Source organism: Periophthalmus magnuspinnatus, chromosome 5 (genome assembly GCF_009829125.3).
Source record: "Periophthalmus magnuspinnatus isolate fPerMag1 chromosome 5, fPerMag1.2.pri, whole genome shotgun sequence".
Taxonomy (NCBI): domain Eukaryota; kingdom Metazoa; phylum Chordata; class Actinopteri; order Gobiiformes; family Gobiidae; genus Periophthalmus; species Periophthalmus magnuspinnatus.
The window spans coordinates 23,219,054-23,232,241 of NC_047130.1; the positions used below are offsets into that span (position 1 = coordinate 23,219,054).

The 13,188-nt window shown below is 39.4% G+C and overlaps 1 protein-coding gene across 2 annotated transcripts in view; it reads right to left on the minus strand.

Annotated features, from left to right (window-relative positions):
* pax7a (paired box 7a) overlaps positions 1–11,157 on the minus strand; it is a 60,928-nt gene extending 49,771 nt beyond the window's left edge. The window contains exons 1-4 of one of the 2 annotated variants that reach the window (XM_033967006.2): positions 10,750–11,157; positions 9,548–9,783; positions 8,844–8,973; positions 8,471–8,599 (exon numbers count right to left, since the gene is read on the minus strand). In XM_033967006.2, coding sequence (XP_033822897.1) covers positions 8,471–8,599; positions 8,844–8,973; positions 9,548–9,783; positions 10,750–10,834 — 580 coding nt within the window. In that variant the 5' untranslated portion in view covers positions 10,835–11,157. Of the gene's footprint in view, positions 1–8,470; positions 8,600–8,828; positions 8,974–9,547; positions 9,784–10,749 lie in introns of both variants that reach the window. The other variant, XM_033967005.2, reaches the window with a different exon arrangement.
* Positions 11,158–13,188: the final 2,031 nt, after the last annotated feature.

Consider the following 13,188-nt stretch of genomic DNA (forward strand, 5'->3'; position numbering starts at 1 on the left):
CGAGTTATGACCTGATGTTGGTTGTGGTGGTGAACTTAACACGTTGCCTTGTGTTTTGGGGCCTGTCTATGACTTGGAGTTAAAATTGTACTACTACTACAACAGTACTTCAATACTAATGTTACTATCACTGCAGAGCTACTAATACTACTACTACTACTACTACTACTACTAGCTTGTGCAGGACCAGGTTTTCTAGCAGGTGTATGATATAAATATAGAAAAAAAACAAACTAAAACAACTACAAAAAAAAAAGAAAAAAAGTAACATTTGCAAAAAATAAATAAATAAATGCAAATAAAATAAATTAATATTTTTTTTACTATTATACTATTTTTGTTGGTGTCATAAAAAATAAAAAATTGAAATAGACTAATTAGTTACAAAAAGAATGATTTTTTTGATTTGGACTAGAAAAATGTTTTGCAACAGCGCGATGGAGTTTAACAGACCCTCGCCTATATACGCCAAATACCTATGACTGTCCCATTGTAGTTTAAACATCGATGTTCTCTCGTTTCCACCAGAAGAACTGTATTGACTTTCTAGCGAGCTCTGCGGCGTCCCCATCTCCGCTCCTTTCTGCTTCTCTTTAGGTGTGTAAAACCACAAGGAAGATTTAAAGGGCTTTGTGCAGAGCTTTGGAAATGCGCCTTAACATGAAACATTGTCACAGTGCGCTCTTCGTTTTCAGCAATTTCCACACTCCAATACAGCAGCGGGTAGTAGTAGTGCAGCACATTAGAGCATGGGCTTTTGTGATGGTTCAGCTTGAATTTGGCCGAAACTAAAAGCACAGTTTAACTAATAAATCACAGGCTGTTTGGGCTACTGGTATAAAGGAGAACGCTCTGGAGATGTCTGGAAAGTGTTTGCAATCTTGTTTGTTTTAAATAATATTACAACAAATGCAGACACTGGGATCACAACGCAACGAGGTCTTTGTCGTTCACCTGATGTGGCATCTGGGATAAAACCAGTGCTGAATATGTGGAGTCAAAAGAAGATGATAAAGGTGCAATGGGTATGAGATTTACAAGCAAACAAACTGCGATTGTCTATTCATTTCATAACTCTGGTTAATAATTGCAATATATATATACTTTTTTGATAGATTATAGCGCAAGCAACCAGTAATATTTGCATTTTACACCAAAAACCCTTCCTAATTATGTTCTATGGATACGTTTCATGATCTTCCTGCTTATAAACGCCATTTTGAGCACCTTTTTAACCATTAAGATATAATATTTTGTTTTGTTCGGGCATGGGACTGGCACAAAGACTGTACACGATAACCTATGAAGACGAATGCATTTCGTATCAACAAAATATATATGTATTTCTGCACAACTCACTGTGAAGACACCTTGTATAACCAACCCAGCCATGACACCTTTCTCCTCTCCTCCCCCAGCTCTTTTGCAGATGTACATTTGAAAAAAAAAAAAAAAAAAAATGGCAGGAGAAGCGCCTTGTCTGCGTTTATAAGTGTTGCTGTCCGGCCCTATCGTGTCACTATGAGGGGCCCCATTCACAAGTATTCATGCATCAGCCTTTGAGCCACAATAGGAGCGAGTTTATATACTGTCGGCCCCTGGCTCCCCAAAGCCTTCAGTGTGCATTGTTTCGGGTCCCTTAATAAACTTTTTGGAGGAGTTCATCAACTTGCCTGAATGGCGAGCACAGAAAAAAGTCTTGAGACACACAAAATAACAGAAGGTCCCTCTCTCCGCCCTCTCTTTTCTGCTCCCCATTCAAATAACAATGGCCGGAGTGGGCTGTCAGACATCACACAGCCTTTGTTGCCACAGAAGAAGGAGGAGAAGAAAAAAGCGTCCAAATAAAAAGAGAATACATCCTTTTAAAATAACAACTAAAGACGATTTGAGGTTTTATACTCGGCAGAAGAGGCAGAATATTCAAAATAATTCCTGAAAAAGCGTACTTAGCTGCTAATTACACAAGCGCATGACCAAAATATAAGAATACACTGGAAAATTGATATTTGTCAGTAGTTAAAATGATACGCATTCATAAAAATTCCATAGAAATTAGTTATAAGTATATTGAGATTATTAAAGTTATATGATATTGAAAAAAAAAAAAAAAAAAAGCTATAAAAAGTAAATAAATGTATAAAAATAGTAGCTGTGTATTTTTTTTACTTTTGATTTTTAACAATAGGTTAAAGCGGTATGAAAATAACATAAAGGCCTATTTTTATACTTTAAAAAAATCCAAAATGTGATCAAAACAATACTATTTAAACACCATTATTATTATTTTTGTTTTCTTAATAGTGCTGAAAAAAGATCTATATGATTTTGAATGGATTGCCCTCTCCCGCAGTTGGCACCTGTGAACGTGGCTTCAGTAATGACACGATGCAATAAAACGTCACATTGAGTTTAAGCCATTAATCCACTGTTACACCTTTAAACTGCGCTACAAAAATGAGCCCGAACCTAAAAAGTCTTAAGTGGATGCCTCTTCTAATTAATTTCATAGCTAATTACAACAAGGCTGCCATCCACACATGCTGCCCTGTGTAGCCTGTTGGAAGGGTGTAATTAAAGGAACCGTAATAGCCGGCGTAAAAAAGCTTAGAAAAAATAAAAACCCGCAACAGTGGTCCAATTGCATTACCAAAAACCGCCCCACTGCCCCCCACCTGCCCCACAAAAGCCCCATTGGTTGCCCCTGGACCAAACCACCTACTGTTCCCCCCGATGCTGGCAGCGCCGCTTAACACCCTAATGAGATGTGACAAGTTGAACGCGCTGGTTTGAGGGGAGGAAAAGGCGGTTGCGTTATGATTTCCGAGTCGCACTCACAGGGGAATCTGCGGACAGCTGATTCCTGTCACACCCATTCATCTTCTTCCAGCCAATTAAACTTGATATCACTAACAAAGCTCCAGCAATTTATCCCAGGCGTTAAAGCGGGTTTAGCTGACAAGTGGCTAATAGTGAGGTCAGTGGGGCACTAGTGTTACCTGAAATTAATGTAACAACAACAACAACAATTATTATTATTATTATTATTATTATTATTATTATTACTATTACCATTATTATTATTATTATTATTATTATTATTATTATTATTATTATTATTATTATTATTATTATTATGCAGATAAAATACTTAGAATATTGAAAAACATTTTGGATTTTATGTCTAGGCTGTATTCTTTGATTCGGGGGATTGATGGTATATACTTTCTATGTTTTTCCACATCGAACACACAAAAACACAACTAATATCATTAATCGTAGTAGCAGTAGTTATAAAATGGGCCTCAAAAACAAAATAGGTAAATTTGGCAGTAAATATTGAGTTTTTAAGCCAAAAACTGCATCACAATGGTACAAATTAGAAGAAAAAATTTACAAAAATAACATGAATCAGCTCAGTAAAAAAAAAAAAGCAACTATTAAAAAAAAAAAATAATAATAAATTTTGAAAAATAATACTAATGTCACTAGATAACTGTAATTACAAAGGGTCATAGTATCTCAACCTTACATATGCTTATGGCACACTTGAGAAGAAACCTGAGAGGAGCCCGGAAACTCAGAGTTTGGGGGAAAACACAAGACGGTTAAATTGACAGGATACCTTGAGGGCAGCGCTTCCTCTTTAATTTGTCTCGTACGGTTTAAGGACTAGACCCCCAACCAGATGCCCTGGTCCTCCGAGTCTGCATAAGCCCGCGCTGGATTCAATTCTCACTGGTAAATTCTGTTCCCATAATTAAATATCGCTTCAAAATGCTCTCTGTTGCCTCTTATCATTCTCTGGTCTTCCTTGGGTTTTTATCACATTAATAATAACAACATATAAAACCGGTGCTATCTTGAATTCGCGAGGAGAATTGGTGGCTAAACAAAGGAGCACCTATGGGCTTACAGCTTATACTAGTCGTATTTTCTTGCAGGGAATGTTAACCTTGAAATGCTACTATCTGTGGTTAACAATGTGCGATCATAACCCCATAAATGAGGGGAGAAATTGAATCCTTTTAAGTTATTAAGCAGGAAAGGATTATAAACTCGTCTTTAGAAATGAGCTAGAAATCCCCATGTCTTCCTTCTGTACACTTTAAAATGTCCCACATGAAGCTGGTGAGAGAAGATTGCCCCCTTTTCATGAGAGCCCCACAAGAGATGGAGGAGAAAAAAAAAACACATTTTCGTGCCCAGATAGGAAACGTCCCACATGGTAAGCGCCACTTTAATTAATAGACAGCCTTGAGAGGTATCACTGTCACCCGGGATAATAGTGCCATAGCTTGTGTTTGTGGTTTCATGAATATTTGTGATGTGATCAAAGTCAAATGCCATCACAGAATGAATTTAAGCCTACTCTGATTTTTTTTTATTTTTAATTCTTTGGACACGTAAAGCTCTTGACACATAAAATATCTGACGTGTAACTACCGCTGCTAGTGTTGGTAGGCCTACAAGCTTAAAATCCACTGCTTCAAATTGACACATTACTCATTGCTAATAAGCAGAGGGCGCTGGCATTTATTATGGTGCACGGCGTGTTACCTCCTGGAACCAATAGCCTCATTTGTTACCCCTATATAGGCTTGACATTCATCAGCAGGAATAGCCATGTGTAATTAACAGCAGGCCTACCGCTCTGGTGCTAAAGATGCTACGAATGGGATCATGCTGTTCAAGTAGACGGTCAGTATATTATAAAGCACATCTGACAATACACAATACTGAGCTGGTGACTATTGTTATCCTTTATTTCCAAAATGTTGTATAGGCCCATATTATATTTGAGCTCCCGTTTTGTGTTTAGAAATAAAAAAATAAAAATAAAAAAATAAAAAAAGACATTAAAAAGCTGTTTCAAAATATTAGTAATAACAGAAGCAGATTAATTTTGGCTTTTTTTTTCTTTTCTTTTTTCTTCATGCCACACTAATGTTACATACAAAACATACATAACACAAAGCCGTGTATTTTTTATTCCTAACACTGCAAAGGGAGTCTACTGTATTTATCATAGTTGCTGTTCAATAAAAGTAGCACAACTGGATAGCAGCAATAAACTGCATTTATCTAATTTTATCTATTGCATGATAAAAAAATGATGAAAAAACACAGAACTATTACATTGAGAGCAATATATTTTTGAGGACTGTGAGATCTGTAAAGTAATCCATCAGCGGATACTGACCACTGCTGACAATGAGGACTTTAGGAACCTAATGAGCCATGAAACATTGTTAGATCAGTCATTGACAGGAAACAGACTCTTTGACTTTCTTTGGACGATCCTGACCCATTTAAATGTGTGTTACATTACACACTTTTTTTCTTGAATCGGAAGAAGGCGGCATTTCACTAACATCATATTATAAAAGGGGTTATGGCATTTTACGCTATAGGTTAAGAATATTCATCTGGTCTTCTCATTAGATTTATATTATTATTATTATTATTATTATTATTATTATTATTATTATTATTATTATTATTATTATTATTATTATTATTATTATTATTATTATTTCTGTTGGCTCTATCCGACAGATGCCCCTCTCTGAGCGGACTGCAGAAGAGCGGCCTACCGATGTAAATTCCAGTGAAATGTGGCTGGAGTGGCTGCGGGGACAGGGGAGGTTAATCCGAGTTTAATGCAGTGAAGCACAGCGCAGGGTCTGTCCTGTGATGGGTATGTTATCTCTGCCCAACATTTGGGTCTCCCTCGATTTCCACCCAGCCAAATAGCTGCGAGAAAGTGCAGATGGAGTCACTCTCAATGCCTGAGGAAAAAACGTTATTAATAGCTAAATAACTTCCCCATACTTCCAGAGAATCTCTCTCTCACACTGTTCCAGATGGATTTGTTTGAAGTGGTCTCTCGCTTCATTCCCCTGTCCTTCTCATTCAGCGCGGCTTTAGACCCGAAATATAGCTACATTATATTACCATACACTTAGGAACTGTGTGCGTGCGTGCGTCACTGCGCACGACCTGTTTGTGAGGAAAGAAGGACGCGTTTTTCATCTCCCTTTCACTCCAGACCGAGCATGTTATTATTACTATATAGAATTTGTTTATGCTATTGACGTTTCTGCGTTTGGTGAAAATTAATAAAATAGACTGAAACATTGTTGTAAAAATGTGTGCGTGTACGTTCATTCCAAATTCCCGTGGTGATATATTTTTTACATGAACCTGGGTCGCTGTGTGACTCGATGGCCTCACCTCTCGCGGCTGTCACCCTCTGTCAGGCGCGGAAATAATCCCACCTGGCACGTGTTTAATTAGAGCGAGGCTCAGGTAATCCAGCGATTTGCTGAAGTGTCCATCGCCTGTCCAGCGTGTGCGCGTGTGCCAGATGGACACAGCACCTTGAGGCGCGAAACAAAAAGATGAGCCTGGTTTGTGCAGACGCAGCCTCTCCCCAGGTCTCTGCCGCGTTTGACTTTGGAGTTAAATGCGCGCGGATGGATCGTGCACAAACAGAATAGAGGCTGGAGCAGGATCTCCGCTCAGTGACCAGCAGACAGACAGTCATCAGAATCAGAAAGACTCATGCAAATGTGTAGACCTATTGTGGCTGCTCTATTTGAAACTTTTGCTTCACTGATCCTTCATTAACACTTTTGGAAAAATACCAAATATAAAAGAAGCCACAAAAATAACTGCACAATGTGGTGCCGCAGAAGGCAGTTAGATTAGAGCTGGGATAAATCCGTGATGTAACCTCTTAGAAAATCTAATACACCAACCTAATAAACAAATAGATAAATAAATAAAGTCTTAAAATCTGGATAAGTAAACGAAAAAAAATAAAAAAAAAAATCTCATGAATTTTGTGCCGAGGGCGAGCCACTGTGAGCCTCGCTCTGAGATGAAAGTGGAAAGAAATAAAAGGCTCTATTTAATCTGCTTTAAACCCTCTGCACAGAAGGCTGCGCACAAACTCACAGAGTGAGGGGCTGATTGGGGATAAATACAGTTCGTACCGAGCCTGCGAGCTATTACAGCCGCCACAAACACAGTTCCTATTCAGCAGGCACCGTTTACACTGCTTATTCTAATAAGTATTAACGTTATTAAACGCCATCCGCACTGAAACAACATTACGCACCGGGCGCCCTTTTATTTATAGTAATGTAATTCATTCCCAATTAAAACTGAAGCACATAAACCCGAGAGTTTAAACGCACCACATCACAAATAAATAAAACAAGTACAACCATCATGTTTTACGTGCGTAAAACCCGTGCGTAATGGCGTGTGTCCGAGTGCATCGGCCATTCCCAGACATGATTCACAAGCCGAGTCCTGTACACTTAGATTATTTGCAACAAAATGGTTGGACCTTATTCAAACATTAACGCAAGGTTTGACAGAAAAAATGAGACCGTTTTCACGCTATCAACTTATTCTGTTCCAACGGACCATTATCTGAAATTACAAAACTATGTAGCAGCGGGGCGTACTGAATAATTCATCTCCTTTTATACCTCTCCGTGCCCTTTGTCCAAAGTTGTCTGTCTCTTTTAGCAGATTTTTTGAATGAGAATGGACGGGTCCTGCTTTTGCTTTTGTACCTCGAACCCTTCACTTAGAAAGGCGTTGGTAAAGAGAGCTTTAGCGAGTGAAGTTCATCTTCAAGTCTGAACAAAACGTACGCCACAAAAAACCTTTTTGTGAATCCTTATCTAACCCTCATTCACACGCTTGGCCTCAAAGAAGCGACCCTCAAGAGCGTTTGAAAGCGGTGTGTTTTGACATGAAATACAATACAGGTTGGAATTTGTAAATATAAAAAAAATAAAATGAAAGATGCAGCTCGCTGGCGCAGACCATATTTACTCAGAAATAGTTGTTTTAAAAATAAGAATTTGCATGCTTATATTAATCCCTGCGCTCTTTGTAAACTACATTTGATTGCGCATGTGTGGAGCTTTAATTATGACACATGTGTGACACTGACACTAAACCCCAAACATGTAAGTTACAATATTTATGTGCTGCGCGTAAAGTGGCAGCCGCTGACAGCTCGTACCTGTCCCCCCTCCGCGCGTCACTTTCACCAACAGCAGCGCCAATAATAATCTCTACATTGATTTCCACTTCAGCTGACAAGTGCTGAAATGTCGGCCAACTGATTGTGAAATGGGTCAACTGTCAGCTGTCGTTTAGAGCTCGTTAACCGCTGAATGAATGAGTGAATGAATGAGGGAGGAATTCGGTTTCACAAATTAATTTTCTGCCAAAGCTCTCATAAATAATTGAGAAGAATGAAAAGCCCTGAGTTAGAACAGTTTAGGACGATCCCAGGAGGACAAGAGGAGGGAATACTTAAACACCCAAGTCCCAAGGTTTCCAAATAATAATAATAATAATAATAATAATAATAATAATAATAATAATAATAATAATAATAATAATAATAATAATAATAATAATAATAGCCTGAACTTACATTTATCACCGAGGATGCCATCGATGCTATGCTTTGTTTTCTTTTCTCCATCTTCGTCCTTCTTATCACAGTCATCCTCGTCATCTTTTTTGCCAAATCGCGCCCTCAAAACGCGGCTGATGGAGCTCACTAATGGCGACAAGAAGGTAAACGGGTGATTAGGCCTAAGAGCCATAAAAAAAACCCATAGTAATCCTATCAGTGCTCCCTTAACAAAGACACAAGTTTTACAGTAAAAAAAGAAAAAAAAAAAAGAAAAAAGCATACAATAATCGGTAGGCTAGAGCTGATGCGTAATCTTAATATGTGGCTAATGTGCGCGTCGGTGAAAAGTAATAATAAAAATAGTGCGGCTTACCAGAGGATGCCTCACCTGAAGGGACAGTGCTTCTGTCGCACACGCCGTCCTTCAGCAGCTTGTCCCGGATCTCCCAGCTGAACATGCCCGGGTTCTCACGCTTGTACTCCTCGATGCGCTTCTCCACGTCGGGAGTTGCCACCTGCTTTAAATCCAAACGTGGGCCATGCGTAAAAGTGAGAGGGGCAGAGACAAAAAAAAAAAAAAAAAAAAACAAACCAAAAAAAAAAAAACAAAAACCAAAAAAAAAAAAAAACACGAAAATGATTTTAATAAAAATAATTTGGAAAAACACACATATTAAATCATTTTAAAAATGTATTTTTAATAGCTTTATCATATTATTAATAACATTATATAGATTTGAAAAGAAAAATATGTCATTAATGTAAGTCATAATGAACAATAAAAGCTTATCTAAAATTAAAACGTTTAAAATTTTAATAATCCTTGATAAAATTTTAAGGATTTATTGGTTAAAAAATATTGAGGTGTGTAATGTATATGCAACATTTTTTATTATTTAATGCAATTCAAATGTGTTCAAAATTAAACTGAAATATGTATTGAAATATTCATATTTTATTCTATTTTTTTCTCACACGAATGTAGTGTTCTCGCACTTTTTTTTAAATTTACAACATGCTGAGGCACCACGCAGCGCGCGCCACTGAGGCCCATTAGCCTCCACGCGGAGGTGCGTTCACGGCCTCACTCACCCTGGGCTTGCTGCCCCCGATGGCACCTGGGCGGATGGAGCCTGTCTCCTGATACCGGCACAGAATCTTGGAGACGCATCCGTGAGAAACGCGCAGCTGTCTCGAGATGACGCAGGGCCGGATGCCATGATGCGCCATTTCCACGATCTTGTGTCGGATGTGGTTTGGAAGCGGCCTCCCGTTGATGAAGACGCCGCCGAGCTGGTTGACTCTGCCTTGGCCCAGAGGCGTGGACACTGGACAGGACAGGACAAGGGTAACCATAGCAACTGGACACACAGGTACAAGGCCGGACCAGACCGACTGCTGCTCCTAATGGGCCGCAGTTTAGCACATTACCATGTTATACATTTTCAAGAGCGCGTCCTGTCTGTGTGGCAGGATGCACGAGCCACTCCAGAGCCGTGCAGACACTTCCCGCCCTGATTATTCCTAGTCATGCTGTTCAAATATTGATGTGATCCTTTGAGCTGTGTGTGTTAGTGCCATTTCCAGCCGCGTGGCACTTGAACAAATCCCGCGGCTCGAGCCACTCCGAAGAGCGTGGTTTGTACATTTCAGTCCGGCCCACTTGAGCACGAACCAGGAGTAATGGGAAAACTGCTCCCATAAATGTATGCAAATACAAAGAGATCTTTTTACGCACATATGGTCAGAGAACAGGAGAGGAATATTCATTAATATAACACATTCTTTATAATATGACATAAAGTTGTTTTTATGTGTGCTTATTTCTTTGTTATAATAGGACCTATACACAATGGAAGGCAAAGTTCGTGGAGCTATATTTTACTGTACAAACATGGCTGACACGTTCAAGTTAATTTAAATCCAAGGCAATATTACTGGCCAAGGCCCAACTGCTTTTGAAGATTTGTACAAATATCACAACAAAAAGGAATCTCTCTGTAAGACTGTGGTATTAGACCTGAAATGGGCCACAAAGCATAAAATATATGCTACAAAATGCCCAAATGGAGAGCCAGTGAAAAACAAGTGCAGTGCGCATGCCTTCCAGGGGATTTACATACATTTGACCAGACTGGAGCTTGTCAACTATAATCGCCACTGACTGGAGGTTGAGGCACCTTTCTATTTTCCGTATGTTGTTAGTAACGAGCTGCACATGGTGTAAATATAACTGCTCGGTGTTATTTTGTGTGTGGTGATGGGTAAAGGACAGATGTTAGCAGCTGTCTTACCTTCCAGAGGAAAGCCGGTTCGGGGGTAGTTCTGGCCTGGCGCAGGACGCACCATTCGAGGCACTGTTCCCGGTAAAGTAGCCATTCGTCTTTAGCTACCCAGAAGCGTTTCGGGATATTGGTCCAAATTTAAAAAAAAATATAAAGAGTGTTCTCAAAATGCAGCGGTCAAATCCCCAATCCCTCGTAGTGACAGAACATAGAGCGAGCCCTCTTCCACCGGGCTGAACGAAATAAAGCAAAAATCGGAAATATAGAAGTCTCAGCAAATGCAAATCGATATCTGCCCGTTTAGGGTCGATTAGAAATTGACGTTGGCGATGCACTTGACGCTAAACAGACCGGAGACGTAAAGCAGAACGTGCTGTTGTCGTTTCCTTGGTGTCGTTCGGGTTCAGTGTAACGTCTGCCTGCAGCCTGGAAGTAGTTTAAGTGGCCAACTTTGGTGCATGTCGGAGGAGGAGACACCGCGCGCTCCCATAGGCTCCCTGGCCTTTCTTTTATGGATGAAAGAGAGTGGGTTTAGCCAGGAGCCCGCGGACCAATCAGAGCCACACGCTTCACTTTTAATTCACTGCTGCCTCCCTCTTAAAAACAACAAAACCCGGCACAGCACCGCGGTGGAAAAATATCACGCTTCTCAAACGCACATGAACGCACGTCTAAACACAGCGCTCTCATAATGTACATCCAACTTAAGGCTTTCTTTCAGTTGAATATTTACATCACCTTTTCACACTGATTCTACTCTTTTTTAAGGTTTATTTAAAAACTCCTTTATATGCTGCAAATATAGTTACCAGTTGTATTTAATTCTATTATGCTGACCTTTAGGGCTTGGCTAAATGTTAATTATATTTATAAAACACCATGGCATTATGTGTAGCACTTGGAAAATTATCCTGTTTATAAAATGTTCCATACAAACGTAGTTTGTGTTCTATAATATTCTATTCTACTCGATATTATGAATACAATTAAAATTATAATTCTAAACATTATCATGTGTTTATTGGGGACACACTGCGCATTTACGCACAACTCTCTAAATTAAAATAACCCATAACTCTGAAACAAATGCGTTCTGAAACAATGCTTTGGCCCCTAATTCTGCGTAAAAGTTGCCAATTTTCTTATAAGGCCCACTATAAGATGCCTGTGGCTTGTTAACCTGTCAATTAGGCCAAGTAAAAGTGCGCAGCGTGCGTCTAAATCGCTCCAAAAGGCTCTGCGGCAATGACAAGTCTTAGGATCGACCCACTATTGATGACAACAGGTTGAGTTGCCCCGGTGGATAATTGCTTTAAGGTAATTGTTAGGAAATAAATAATGCTGCACTATTAAAGTCCCATAAAAAGGGAGCACATATGGCAGAACAGACGAGGTGCATGTGTCAGCTCTGTGGGCCCGCCGCGCATTTAAAACCCTGTGACAATTGCCGTGGAAAACACTCCTGGTGGAAGGCAATTTCACAAATAATTTTAGCAACAATTAGGGAGTGTGGAGGGGTGAAATGGCGATTTCACATGCAGATGCGCCGGTGGGGAGGATCTGGTACCCTGCCGAATAGCTCTGACCCTCGCTCTGGCGCTGCACTGCGCTTCACATGGGACAGGGGCGCACAAAGACGCACCGCAGCCTCCTGGGAGGACGCACACAGCTCCGGATTAGGGCAGGCATCAATCACGTGGAAGCCTTGACAAAAGCAAAAGTCCTACAGAGAAAGCCTTCACATATATTAAGGTAAATATTTGCGCGTGTGTGAAGGCAACAGGCGTCAGAAATGACAAAAAATGCCAAATAAAAGAAACGCACAAACAAAGTTAAAACGTGGTTCACTGCAAGTGAAATGGGATTTATGGAAGCAAATATAGGCACGTAGAGAATCTGTTAGCACACATATATGGCCTGTTGATCCTGTGAAGGTTTTGTATTTCATTTTTAATAATTGTATGCTTTGTGTTTCTGAAATATGCCAATACTTCAAACATGAACAATTTGAAACATACAGTGAAGTTACATTGTAAAGGTTAAAGCACATATTTTGTACTGGCTCTGCTTTGATCAATTTCAATGAACAGCTCTTTTATTGGTTATGTGCCCAGAAATATACAATAAACAATGTAGACTAATTAAAAGTACATTTTATTATAGTAAATATGATGTCTCAAATTACAACTATATGCATCTAAATCATCATAAAACATAAAAAATAAACTAATTACATGTATATACATTTAAGTGAAATGAAAAAAAAAAAAAAAAAAGCATTTGCCCCAAAGCTGTGTCTGTTAGTTCCACTAGTGGGCGTCTTCTGCTTGTTACCACAATCAAATGTGAGCAGGCACATGTGACTGGATACTTACCGGGCTTCCACGTTGATTTTTTGCAATAACTGAAAAGGGCAAATGCTTTCATGCTATGGAAAGGTCAGTGCAT